General features: G+C 37.3%; 2 protein-coding genes across 2 annotated transcripts; both read right to left on the bottom strand.

Annotated features, from left to right (window-relative positions):
* Positions 1-54: 54 nt before the first annotated feature.
* Positions 55-6,394, bottom strand: LOC149021972 (uncharacterized). Its single transcript, XM_089150179.1, has 7 exons — positions 5,840-6,394; positions 5,662-5,689; positions 2,499-2,729; positions 1,804-1,867; positions 1,668-1,727; positions 933-1,062; positions 55-765 (listed from the first exon to the last, which is right to left on the bottom strand). Exons 1-6 carry the CDS (start codon positions 5,968-5,970, stop codon positions 1,007-1,009), a joined length of 570 nt encoding a protein of 189 aa, XP_089006305.1. The 5' UTR covers positions 5,971-6,394; the 3' UTR covers positions 55-765; positions 933-1,006.
* Positions 6,395-8,424: 2,030 nt separating this feature from the next.
* LOC149021971 (uncharacterized) lies at positions 8,425-13,427 on the bottom strand. Its single transcript, XM_089150178.1, has 2 exons — positions 12,993-13,427; positions 8,425-9,957 (listed from the first exon to the last, which is right to left on the bottom strand). Exon 2 carries the CDS (start codon positions 9,804-9,806, stop codon positions 9,390-9,392), a length of 417 nt encoding a protein of 138 aa, XP_089006304.1. The 5' UTR covers positions 9,807-9,957; positions 12,993-13,427; the 3' UTR covers positions 8,425-9,389.
* Positions 13,428-14,023: the final 596 nt, after the last annotated feature.

The raw sequence follows: 14,023 nt of genomic DNA, 5'->3' as shown, positions 1-14,023 counted from the left end.
TTTTTTTCATGATTCTATTAATCCCACCTAATAGCTTCTCAAAGGAAGAGAGTTCTGCATTCTCATACATTTATTATTGTGAAGATCAATTTTCACCACATAAATGTTTTGAAACTCGTTCTAGGAACTAAACACGCTTGGACCATCATTTTCAATGCTAGCCATTGTCTGTTAGACATAAGTCTCATTCAGAATTTTGAGTTCTTTAAAATTGTTGATTTTGGGCCCCAAATTGTTTGAAGATCCTATCTTCTTCTTGTTGTTTTGGGTGTTTTTGGTTAAGGGCATTTTGGGGAAGTAAATTTTTTACCTGTTTCTAGATACATAGTCACCGTTGAGCCATGTATGATTCTGCTCTGTTTTGCTAACATCCATCACCTCAACATTGCTATTCAACTCACTATATCATTCTCATGTAAATGGTGAAAGAACTACTCATAATTCATTCAACTGTCTCATAAATCGTTGACTTTCTGGTATCATTTCATCAAGGCAGAGGAAAATAACATCCATGCTAGCAGTTTCTTAAATAGCCTTAGAACATTTGGCCAGAATTGTTCAAATAATCAGGTGCCGCTTTACACAAATTTACCAGCATAAAGAACAAAGCCATTACTAACTTTACAGTCTCAGCTCCATATTGCATCTACTTTCATTGCCTACGATTGGGTACAGATCCATTATTTGCTCTGGTCAGTGAATCAAGTAATATACAACTTTCAAATGAAGTCGCAATGACCAGAGTTTCTTGTGTGTTCCTTGCATCTAAACAAGAAAAATATTGACAGAGTCAGCTGAAGATACAACAGATAAACGGCAAATTTAGTTAAAATAGTGAGAATCTGCTTCTTCTCTGGGTCTTTTAGACCAGCATACAGCAAAAAGTGAGCCCAGATAAACTACTTTGATAATTGTAGATGGAATACGAATACCTGTCTCTTTAAATAAGTGAATCCCTGACAGGAATTTCATGTGTAGAATGATAATTGTATGAGATGGTCAACACTCAACTTTCAGAAACTTCTCCATCCATGTGCTGTCTGTGAACCATCTTCTTGTAATCTGCAACAGAGGACCATCATGAACATTCAGCTCAAGTACCAATTTGAGATGTCAACGGAAAATGTACTAAAACTGTCATTGTTGATATTTGAATCACTTGCTAATGATAAACATGCTAGAGTAGCATCTAATATCCTGACTGAATTTCAAGAAAGATTGGATGGGGAAATAATGGGTTGTCTTTGACACTTTCTTTCAGTGCATATACACATTCTCATATATTGATATCTCAACAGATTCTCATTTGGAAGCTCAGAAGCAACCAATTAAATGCGCTTCTAGATATTCTATCTACAGGAAATGAGCTTTAGGGTACACCTTCTAATTCTCATAGTTTTACAATTGTAGAACTTTTCTGCACCAACTTGATCAGGATAGGTTATTGGTAACCTGTAGATGTTAGGATTGAGGGAAAAGGGAAGATGCATTGCTAATTCCAATCCCAACCTCAGGTTTATTACACTAAACAAACCTATTTCTGTGATTTATCTGCATCAATTTTAATTGAAAATAAAGATTTCACAAAGGTCAGACAATCGGGTCCAATTGTTGAGGGAAGCACAAGTAGTAAGACAAGATGGCTTTAACAGATGTACGATTCCTACCTTCCTGGTTGTTCCATAGAGCTGCAGCATAGCTGTTTAGAGGACTATCAATATTGGGTTCTGCATATGAGGATAAAGAATAAGGAAACAGCATGTACTGCTGAAAAAGAAGAGAAAGAGGGTAAACCCAACATACCTCCCAGTAGGCTTTGAATGGACAAAAGAACAGTTCTGCAATCATAAGCTGATGACCACTTGTCCTAGAGAACATTGAAAGGATGATCAGTTAGGTCTTTGTTATATTTTGTTTCCAAAATAGTTCTTATACAAGGAGCCCTTGAATCAGGGAAAGTGGATTTCTCCACCCTCTTCTATAAAGAGAGAGTCCCTGCAGAACCCCAAGGGCTAGTCAAGTTGGCAAGGTATGGTTGCCTAAGGAAGTGTGAACTCCTAAGTTCCTAAGGAAGTGTGAACTCCTAAGTTCCACTGCTTGCACCTTTGAGGCCACCACATGGAGGTGAATAGTGCTTTTCTATTTGCAGTGAAAGTTGAATGGTTTTCATTCAACTCCAGTATGACCTAGTCCATGCAGCTAAGGAATCAGTATTGACCTGCAAAAATAGTCAAGCAGAAGACCTGAACACCCGTATTAAAAATAAATAAAGAGATAGACCCTACAGGAGACCAGGTTCATCCAACAAAGGAATATTAATCTAAAGGACATAATACTGGTTAGACCCATAACCTATAGGTCAACACCTAACTGTGTTTTGAAGGGAGAGGAAGGAGAGGGAAATATAGACTATTAATGTTCTCCCAATTTGACTGCTGCATTCCTCATTGAAATACTGTGAGATTTACTAAAATAATTTTGCTAGGAAAGATCAATACCTGGAGGATGTCAAGACAAATGTTGCCATACTGATCAACATTTGGATGGAAGCACATAGTTTCAAATTTGACCTGGGGAGGCTTAAAAGGATAGTCTGGAGGAAACTTCAAGGAAAGCTTATAAGATAAACCCTCGTACAGAGTTCCTTTGCCACCTTCAATTGTGCCAATCCAGGAAAATATGCTCTCACCTTCAGGGAAAGCTGATACCCCAAGATCACCTCCACTCATCTGTGGATAAAAAAGCCATCACATATCAAATGAAATGGTGAGAAAGAAACTAATAATGGCCGAAAAGAATGGGCGGAAAATGAATAACGAAGTAAACATAACCTAGGGAAATTTCGTCTTGCAACAACAATCTTCAACATCCAGAAGTTTACTCCAATACTAAGTGATGTGTGAAAGAAAGGTAAAATTGCCTCAAACAAATTCTATCATCCAAACTCCCAGGAAAAAAGAAAAAGAAGAAGAAGAACTTCTTGGTTGAACAAGGTAAAATTTTCTCAAACAAATTCTATCATTCATCCTCCCAGGGAAAAAAAGAAAAAGAAAAAGAAGAAGAAGAACTTCTTGGTTGAACCATTTATTCTATCAGTGTATTAGAAACTAACTTTTTTTTTTTTTTGATGCTCAAGAGTTGAGCTGAAGAATTTCAATGATATCTCTGTGCTGGTAAGTAAGCCCTCCCTTCCCCCTCCCCCCCCCCCAAAAAAAAAAAAAAAAAAAAAAAAAAGAAAAGGAAACCCAATTAATGCATATATTTCCAACCAAAACAATCTTATATTTTCTAGAGCAAATTACACAGCACCCACTATATTTGGGGTGAAACTAGTGACCACCCACTATTGTCTCAGAAATTACATGGCACCCATATGCAAATTAAAAGTTACCCATAGTTAAGCTTATTATTAAAATGAATGATTAAATTACCTAAATGCCCTTTGATTGCATACCCAACCCCTAGGTGGGTGAAGGGAGAAGTGGGTGAAGAGATTCTCCCTTCACCCCTCTTCTTCCTATGTTGGAAAATGCTCTCCACCACCGGAAACCGCCCTTCACTGCTGACGATCAGACCCCTCTCCCCGCCGGCAACCACAACCCCCCCCTTTCTCTCAAATCGCCTCTTCTTATTCTTCAACGAGTAATCACCAATCTGGTAGATTACCCATTACTCTACCGGGAACAATGGTGAACTCTGCACGTGCTGATGGATTTTCAATTGTGCGGTTGATACATCCATCGAGACTGGGAGAACCAGCTCTAGGATCGCCGGGGTATAAAGGGATTACATTGTTAGCTTCACAGTACACACCGGCGAAGTTGTAGGGATCGGAAGTGAAGTCCCAAGAAGAAAAGAAATTTGACCCAGGCAAATCATTAAGAGATTCACAGATAGATTGAAGAGCCAGAAAATCAACAGGGTTTAAGATGGAAAAAGCACTCAATGGAATGTAAAATAGAAGCAAAATGAAAATTACAGAGTTTACAAGCAGCTTCTTAGTGTCGTTCATCAACTTCATTTCTTGGAAGAAGCATATAAAGACTATAAACCCTCGAAAGTATTGCTATTGCCTAGGTTTTAAAGCCTACGAAATGAGCTTTTCTGCAACTTTTCCGTGAGAACAAACTACAGATTTCTCATGCGAAACAGCTTGAGAGCTTTAATGGCAAAGAAGAAGAAAACATCAATTAGTCAAGATCGCAAGCAAGAAAAAGGAGAGGAGAGAGAAGCGATGACTTGGGAGATAAGTTTTGCTTTTGCTTTGAAATCAATCAGCACTTGCAGAGTTCACCATTGCCTATCATGTGAGAGGTGACCTAAATCTCTGCTGTAAGTCTTGCTTCTGCATCCATTATCTCGTGGTTCGCATTAGGGGGGTGGGCTGTGGTCGCTGGCAGGGAGGGGGACTGGTGGTCGGCAGTGGTGGAAAGCAGTTTCCGGCATAGGAAGAAGATCACCCACCTAGGGGTTGGGTATAATATCAAACTTAACTGTGGGTAACTTGTAATTTGCATGTGGGAGCCATGTAATTTATGAGACAATAGTGGGTGGTCATAATTTCACCCCAAATATAGTGGGTGCCATGTAATTTGCTCTTTTTTCTATATCAAAAATTCAAAATTACAGACCACACTCCTTTATTAGAATGCTGCTTTCATCCAACTCAACCACTTGAAATCAAAATCTAGTATTGGAATTTGATGTCCATGAAAAATTATTTTTTGAGGGAAACCTATGATGTAGAACCTCTAAGATCCTGTTAGCAAGAGTTTTTCAGATGATCTATGAATAGTACCAGTAAAACTGATAAAAACCTGTATCACTTAGCCAGATTACCCCACCATTCAGGATGAGTGGAATAAAAGTTGCATTTAGTTCCTTACTGATAATTTCCCTCACAAAATTCATCCAAACCTCAGCAAAGCATTCTTTTTGTAGTCTACAAATTAATATGATAACATCACCAAAAAACCCCCCAAGTAACTGCTCGACGTTTATTTTGGGAAATCACCATTCTGATCATTCAGTATTCTCATAACCTAAAGCAGGAATTATTATCTGAAGAATGCATAATCATCAAGTAAGTAAAGCCTTCCAATATCCTTTTATCAACCTCAATCTTTGAGTTGTATCTTCATCTTCCATTTGCAATCCCGTAAATGAACTTAGATTTTCTGTTGTGACCAACGTATTCCCTCCTTCCCTCCATCCTATTCTTTCCACTATAGATTTAATTCTCGTCCACTGCAGTTGAAACTAGACTGTGCAACCTCCCCCCCGCGGGGGGGGGGGGGGTTTGGGAATTATATAGCACAAATGGTGGCAAAAGCTCATCTATTAAATAATAACTCAATGTACCAATAAAACTAAAGGAGAATTCAGAAAGTTACCAACCCACCCAATGCAATTCTTAACCCACAACAAAAGGCAACAGTAATATCATTCTGGAATATTACCAAAATAATCAAAATGAAGAAAGGCTGATAAAAGAAGAAGTTTCAGAAACAATCAGAGAACCAGTCTCAGAGGCAGCACAGTCATGCGCAGGTTGTAACCATTTATTCCTGCATCATTTCTTCATTTTTACCCATTCAGGAAATCAAACCGCGAAATTAAATATTCAGACACACAAAGAGAGAGAGAGACAGACAGACAGACCATGAGAGACATCAATTCCTTTTGAAGCCTGCAAAAGACAAGAAGAGAAATGGCCAGCAATGATGAGAAGGACGCATAGTTGGTTCATTGAATGAATAAAGAAAGAGGGATCCAAACAAGGAAGACAACCCCCTTCAATAATGGATGGAAGAAAAGGAGGGAGGAGAGAGAATGGTACCTCTGCTTGACAGAATTAGTGTCAACAGAATTGGGAGAAGCTTTGGCTTGCTTCGACGAAGCTGTTGGTGTTTGCATCTGCTGCTGCGCCATTGACGAGTTGGTCATCGCCGCGCTGTTCCTCTCCTCCATCCCCTCAATCCTTCACTTAGTTTGAAATTCGAATCGAATTCAATCTGATCAAAAAAATCAATCAATCAATCTCTGTACGCCCCTCACCAAAGAATTCTCCTCTCTTTTCTTCCCAGTTTTCTCCAGAGACAACACGCAGAACCACTTCCAATGTGGAGAGAGAACCATCCCACATTGATTTTCAGATCTTTTATTGATTTATTAATCTTTCTCTAATAAGAATTAAAAAGAAAATGAATATATTTATTTCTCTCCCTTTCTCCGTGTTTCCTTCCACTCCTTTTTTTTTTTCTTCCCCTCTCTCTTCTCTATCAGAGTTCTGTTTCAGTATTAACTGCGCAGTTAACATAACAGAACAACGACACAAGCGAGAGAGATCATGGAGGGGATTGTTGGTCAAAAAATAAAAACTTGGCTTTTAATTCAGATGTAAGACTTAAATTATTGCAGAAGCATCCAATTTTTTTTCCCACATTAAACCAGTCATAAGAATTGGGCATAGACCTAAAAGATGGAACGAGGGGGTGGTGGTGTGGTCAAACCCAAATCCTTTTTGTAATATGCCAAAAGTATATCCATAAAAAAAATCCATTATCTATATGTTAATCATTTACTTGGAGGGGCTCTCATAATGATTGCCCAATGAGTTATATGATCCAATCACGTGGAGTGCATTTTTTTTTCTTAAACCATCCACACCTAGGCTCCTAATAAGGGCCATAGCAAATAGAGCTTGCTTCAGTTCCTCTACCAAAGTTTCACCGGGCAGACTGAGGCGCGGGGGAGGGGGGCGTACTAGCCAAAAATCATCATTTTCTTGTGAAACTAAAGGCAGTATATTTTACAAAGCTAGTAGCTTAGGTGGCGTTTGGTTCTGCAATTCTCTGGAATTCGTCTCAAAATCATGTTTCTAGGGAATCATGAGTCTGTGGAATTAGGTTCTGTAGAATCATATTTGTAAAAAAAACTATTTGGTTACCCTGATTCTGGCAAGTGAATCTGTTTGAAAAAACTATTTGGTTATCCTGATGCTGAAAGTAAATCTATCTAAAAAATTGTTTGGTTACTCTGATTTTGTGAGTGAATTCGCACCGGGGCGGGAAGAAAACCCCCCTGGGGGGAAATTAATGTTCCTGTGGTAATATTTTTTGTACTTTAGGCAAACTTTATGAGAGTACCAAATTAAACAAACCACCACCACCAACAACTTGAGGTACTGGGTCCAATGTTGCATGGTCCTATATTTGAAGATAAGATGTTTGATGAATACCTAGTTTAATTAGGATCCCTTTCATGCACTTGGCTAATGTCAACCTCTTGGATCTCTTTCCATTTATAGCCAACCTGCCATTGGCTATAAATCTATGGTCCATGCTTTGTTATTGGTATCACAACGAGTGTGCAGAGAAATGAAGGAAGTGAAATTAAATGGGATCAAAGTCCAGGTAAAATGATTATGATCATTTTTTAGTGTTTAACTCATGTGAGTTTTGTATTATGCCTTTTTCTCTCTTTTTTTTCTTTTTTTTTTTTTTAATTCCATAGCTACCATTTAAGGGCCTGTAGATAACCTAAATACCCTTTTCATCAATTAAGCAAAACCCTTTAATTTATGATGATGTTTAAAACTTTAAATGTATGTCCCTATAACTTTCCTTATCCAACTATATACGACTGAACCATTGTACAAGGATTCCCATCTCTTCAACTGTTTTCAAGGTCAATCTCTATATCAACAGATCCATTTTTGCCTTGAATTTTGTTTTCATTTTTCCATTTGGGTTTTCAATTTCATCTAATGGGTCAATCTCTACTTTAAATGTCTTGGCCAGATTCTTATTAGTTGATATCTAGGATCAGAATTGAACTACAGATTTGAAGAATGATTAGTGAAACCCCTAACTATCGATTTTCTGATTGAAAATGGGAGTTGGAGATTAAATATAATATATTATTCTCCCTTCTAAAACAATGCAATTGCACATTTGACTAGAAAATGCTTATCTACCAGCAATGCAAGAGCCTCATCTGGGAAACTTTTAAAAGTGATTCAGTAAGTCATTTTTTTCTCCCTATCAAAAGGTGTGAAAATAGGAAATAGGAAAACAGGTCTCTGCTGCTAGACCATAATTAACCCTAGCAATCACTTTACTAAACAGATGGAAGGACTATTAAAAATAATTTTCCTTCGTCTCCTAGGAAACTAATTTATACAGCTATACCTATGTTCTCCTTTCAACCAATTCAAAATGAACAAATGGACCATTCTACTATTTTGCAAAAATTACCAGATCAAGATTGACATTGAAACCACAACCTTGAAACAAGAGCTCTCCCAAAAGTTCTGTTTTTCAGCACCAGATCCTGCTCCTTGTTGCTTCATAGCCAACTGATCTCTGAGTTCTTTTAAAGCTTTGTCCTTCCTCTCTCCCATCTACCACAAACAGCAGGAAACAGATACACATTGAGAAGTCAGCAAAATTCAGGTGGAACAAACAATAAGATAATATTAATCTTATCAACTCTATTTGTTTTATACATATGGCCCACACCAGAATAAGCTTTTAATAAGAAAGGTGGATGGTTTTAGGTTTTCAGACACTCTTTTAAAACATGAAGCTAATCAGAATGAGAGATGCTCCATTTGGATAGCTTATACATAAGCAGACAATCAAAAGCCCTCAATATTAACACTCAAAATTATACTTATTTCCTCCCTCAGTGGCATTTCCATTTGCTTATCCATGTCATGAGACTCAGCTAATGAATTAGACATAAGCTTAAATTAAAAAAGGCTATGGAAACTATAATTGCCAATCCTCTTAGTTGATGAAACACTAATAATGCCATGAACATCATGGACCAGCACAATAGGGCTGCAGGCTAAGTAAAGGACCTACCAGGAAGCATTGCTGACAAAATTCAAGCTTAATAACATCTTCCCATATTTCGTACAACCTCAGCATGACACCCCAAATAAATTGCTTGCAAATGAGAAACGATCATGTTTGAAACATATCAAAAGGTAACATATAACATAATCTGAAGTTTGAAATTTGAGGTGATTAGCAGTAAAATTGAATCGATCCTGAGACATCATCATGTTTGAAATGTCAGAACCTTTGAACTATCAGGCTCAACACTCCAGTGTCAAGTAAAACTCAACAAGAGAATTCTATGCAGGAAACTAATGAAGTAACGATTGAATAGAACAGCTAAGGAGAAATGTAATTCCTCTCTTTGCTGACAAACAGAAAAAAGGAAGGAAGCTGAACTGAAATCTTCAAAAGGAATTTCTAAGAAAGAACAAAGACTTCACTACTAAGCTACCCAAACAAATGTACAAAGTGGCAAGTGTATCCAGGAATTGCATAACAACATCAGCCCAAAGTATTAAAGTCATTCAACAGCACTAAACATCAGCCATATTTATCTAAGAAGAACTTGATGACGGTTGCCCTATCCTTCTCTTTCTCCGAAAGTAGTGCATTCGCAAGCCAGATGTGATTTCCAAAGAGGTCTTTTGCACGCAACCGAGTCCCCAAGTCAAGCTCCGTGACTGCATTAATGGCATCACATAGAAGTTCATCCTTGTCTTGAGCCTTCTCAGCAGTGGCCTTCTCAGCAGTAGCCTTCTCAACAGCGGCCTTCTCAGCAGCAGCCTTCTCATGACAAAGCTTCACCATGCCTATCATAGCAACAGAGATATTCTCCAAGGAAGCCACTAGTTTATCAACTCCTTTCTTCTTCTTGTTAGACTTTTCAGACTGGTCATCACCTCTTGGCCTACATCGAGATTGACTACTTCCATGTGGTGTAGATTGGGTACACGACATGTCAGGTGTATTAGTCTCAGGCTGAAAACTCGAGATCAACTCCTTTTCTTCTAATGTATTCAATTACGTTGACAACTCCTGCAGCCACTAGATAACTATCAACTCATTGTGATTCATGTTGAAGAAGGTGAGTATCAGATTAATTTAGGTCCTGAAATGTGATTATAGAGAAAATGTATAAATCAAATTAGTTATACAAGGCAAGGAAATGGCACAAGAAAACAGACTACTGCCTTATTAGGGGCTGCAGAGAGTTACATTAGTTGTACTTTAAATAAGACTACTGCCTTATTAGTGCTCGTAATCTATAAAATGAAAGTAAACGAAACAGATGACCCACCAACAAGAACATATTAATAGACTAATCCAGTGGAATGAGAAATAATCTCTGCATTTCTTTTGTTTTGTCTTCTTTACTAGTCTCTCTCTTTCCCTCTCTCCCTTCAAAGTTGTTTTTATCCTAAGCCTCAAGAAAGGATTGTAAGAGGGACAAGTTCGGTTGGTTAAGTGTAGAGCTTAATCAAATGTATCACATAAAATTCTTGAATATCATAACAACAACAACTAGATGAAACCCTCGTGGGCTACAATTCAAGTTACAGATCAAATATAGCTATTGGGTATTCTTAGGTTTGTTGTGGGACAGAAGCTGTATGTGGAAAAGTTTCTCTTTTGGACTCTCTTTTCTGTATGGGTATCTATAAGTTCCTTCTTTTTCTAAGCTTGGAAAAATTTTCTGGTTTCAGTGTTCCATTCTTACTCTGTTACGATCAAATTCTTACCTCAGATATTCTGTAACCGATCTCTGTTTCTTGGGATAATTTCCTTGTTTGAATCTGTTTATGAGTTGAGAACTGTACTCTGTCTTAGGGTATCTTTGAATCTATCTTCGGGAATATATTCCGCTTATCTAGGCTTTAGTTTTGGGGCTGTTTTGAGGTCTTGTTCTGCTGTTCTATTCTGGTCTAGTTTGAGATCTGTTTGGGGAATTCATTCCGTTGCCTAGATTATTGTTGGTACACTTGAGGATATTATCATCTGATTCCATCATCATTTATTAAATGGAAATATATTCCATCTAAATGAGAAAAACAACACGACCCCCTAGCCTGCCCCTAAGACCCACTTCAATAACCAGATCATGTAACTGTTGGTGCTTTTCTTTTCAGACATGAAAAATAGCAACATTGTTAGTCCAGTTAAGATTAACAGTGCTCATGTTCATGATTATGGAGATATAGACAAAAATTGGATATAGATTTGAAATGAAAGCAAAGGATTATCAATGGAGACATCAGAGTAGGAAGGTAATGTCTCTATATGTACCTAAACATTATTCTCCTAAATTGAGTTGTTTGGTCTGAAAGATATACAAAATAACATGGCAATGATTCTTGTACCAATAAAATGTTACTAACCTTACTAAGACAGCTATTGGGGAAAACAAAAATATAGAAGCAATGGAAAGGAAATTAGGAGCAATGGACAACAGGGAGAATCATTATCAACGTTGGAACTGATATAGGTGCTGAGTCCTAGCTGGTTGAAACTAATTATGCATGAATTTATTAATAGAGACCTTAGCGTTTTGCTGCCTTGACAGATTATTTAATCCTTTGGTCTTTATGATTGAGTTATAGGGCAAAATCTGATCTTTAAAATTGAATAAGCCCAATAGCATAATAGAAAAGCCCAATATCATAAAATTGTATCAGACAATTTTAACATACAAAATCCTACAAGAGTGTTGTGTTCTCTAAATCCTAAATTTTCTAACCATCAGTTTCATGGAAACCTTTCTCAGATAACCCAGCTGCAACAGGATCAACCACTACACCTACAGCTGCAGAAATGTAACATCTTTCCGATGGTTCTTTGACTCTCCTGCAGCTGCAGTTGTAAGTATGTGATTTCTATGGTTAACCATCTTCAAATGTACCCAACGATGATCCTGATGCAGCAAATACTTCAGATCCTTGAAGAATAATTAATGCAGCATCTTCTCCTCAAAACACACCTAGAAACATGAGAACAGGCTACCATCAAAAAAATAATCAATGCTGCCAAAATTCTGAACTGGGAATAGAACAACATCGTGTGGTGGTCCTTCTGACATCTCAATTGTGCCCCATGACAAGTTAATCTATGACATGTAAATTCCACATATACTTGCAAGATGCAACCAATTTCTAGCATGAAGCTTAGCCAAAAATAGAAACATAAAAAGAACAAGTATGGGATGCAGAAACAAGTAAAAAATGGAAGCATGAAAAGAATTCAAGCAGGTCAGTTTAGTGTCAACCCATATGAGAATATGAACCACATCACTGCATCCGAACCAATATTCCAAAAATATAAAGATCTACTTAAGAATACAGGTGCAAAACAACTATGGATTAGTGATGGGAGGTGGTCACTGGATAACGTACAGACATTCTCACAAACAGTTAGTCAGCATACTGGCATGTTAATAAAATTGAGACAAGTTTGGCAAATTTAGTCCCGTGAGGGTGAAATTGATCAATTGTATACTGTTTCTTATACAGCTAATAAGATCACATATATTGACAATAAAAATGAAAACTTTTCAAAATGTAAACCCCATACATTCTAAGAAACATGTTTGTTTCAAGACACCGCAACATAATTCTAGTTGCTATTGCCGCTTAGATCAGTTACTCCCTCTCGCCACCAAACGAGAAAAATTAAGAAGAAGAAATCAGTTGCCCATTGACAGTGCACTAGGATAAAACCTATGCAGCACAAAATGAATTTCCCAACACGAACCAAAAAGCTCAATGAGATCTTCCTAGTTCCTACTGCTGTCCCCAGCAAATAAAAGGCAAAAATAGTGATGGCAAATGAAACGGAATACGGAGGACAACCCTAATCCCTAACCCCTAATCCCAACCCCCAAAAGAAGGTCTTTTTAGCAAAACAGAGAAAGAAAACCAGAAAATAAAGCTTACAGAAACGATAGAGAAGTTAGAGAAGACTAAGTATTGCACCCAAACAAAAGCAGAGAAGACTAAAAAACAAACTCCATTACTGATACATCTGCTTCCACGGATCAGATACTTTGAGAAGATAAAACTTACAGAAACGATAGCGAAGTGAGAGAGAGACCTGGAACCATTGCAGTGAAAGCATACAGGAGAGTCAAAGAACAAAGATGAAAGATGTTACCTTTTTTATGGATCTCTTTTGCAGAAATGGGTGTGAAGCCAAATCGTAGCTCAACAAGGCGATGGAGCTCAACTGGAGCTCGGCGACAGAATGGAAGAGGACTCTGCTCTGCGAGACAAGTTGAACCCGGAGTGAAGCCAAATCGAAGCTCATAAAACAAGACAATGGAGTTCAACGAACCAGGAATGGAGCTCGGCGACGGAACGGAAGAGGACACTGCTCTGCGAGACAAACCTTGATTCCGAATCAACATTGAACCAAATGGGTTTTTTTTTTTATTGAAATCATGATTTCCTGGAATCTGTTTCCGAAAAAACGCGGAATCAAACGCTGCCTTCTCCCTGAGATTATAAACGCCTCATCACTATGTTCCCAAAAGAAAAAGGTAATGAAATCTTCAATGGGTCATGTTCTTTCCTAAACGTCCAATAATGAGTTCATGTAACGCTTGATGTTGCCAATACAAATGAACAATTATGGTTTCTTTAATTTAAATGCATCAGAAGTTAATTTTATTTCATAATAAAGGATGAGGAAGGAGGATGGTTATTAAAATATGAAATAAAGATAGAAATGCATAAAACTTGCAAATTCTTAGGGCCTGTTTGGTTACATGAATCCAGAGATTATGTGAGATTTATACCTGTTTGGTTGTGAAAATTCTTGGATTTATGAAATCTAGAGATTCATATTTTTACATTAAAAACGTGAATCTGTAGGTTTATAAGTATGGAGTGAAATCCAGAGATTTCACCCCTCCTATAAAAGCGTTAAACATTTGCGCATTCACAAAATTCACGTCAACCAAATAGTTTATTATGATGAATAGATTTCATTTCACAATCAAAATTTTATGAATTATTACTTCCATAGATTTGAATCTATAGATTTGAAATCTTTAGATATTTGAAATTTCCAGACTCATGTAACCAAACAAACCCTTAAAAAATTTAATTATTATTTCAATTGAAAAATGCATTTGGATGCATCTTCTCAAAGCTTTAGTGGAGACTCGAGAAAAGAAAAAAGAA

The sequence above is a fragment of the Hakea prostrata genome, chromosome 3, assembly GCF_041222555.1.
Source record: "Hakea prostrata isolate BN-2017 chromosome 3, UWA_Hpros_2, whole genome shotgun sequence".
Lineage (NCBI taxonomy): Eukaryota > Viridiplantae > Streptophyta > Magnoliopsida > Proteales > Proteaceae > Hakea > Hakea prostrata.
This window is presented reverse-complemented; position numbering and strand designations above follow the sequence as displayed.

Coding starts and splice junctions, on each gene's coding strand:
- LOC149021971 (XM_089150178.1), bottom strand. CDS start 9,806: ATGTCGTGTACCCAATCTACACCACATGGAAGTAGTCAATCTCGATGT.
- LOC149021972 (XM_089150179.1), bottom strand. CDS start 5,970: ATGGAGGAGAGGAACAGCGCGGCGATGACCAACTCGTCAATGGCGCAG. Junction 2,730..5,661: donor AGGAATTGATGTCTCTCATG/GTCTGTCTGTCT, acceptor TTTTATCCACAG/ATGAGTGGAGGTGATCTTGG. Junction 1,728..1,803: donor CATTCAAAGCCTACTGGGAG/GTATGTTGGGTT, acceptor CCTCATATGCAG/AACCCAATATTGATAGTCCT.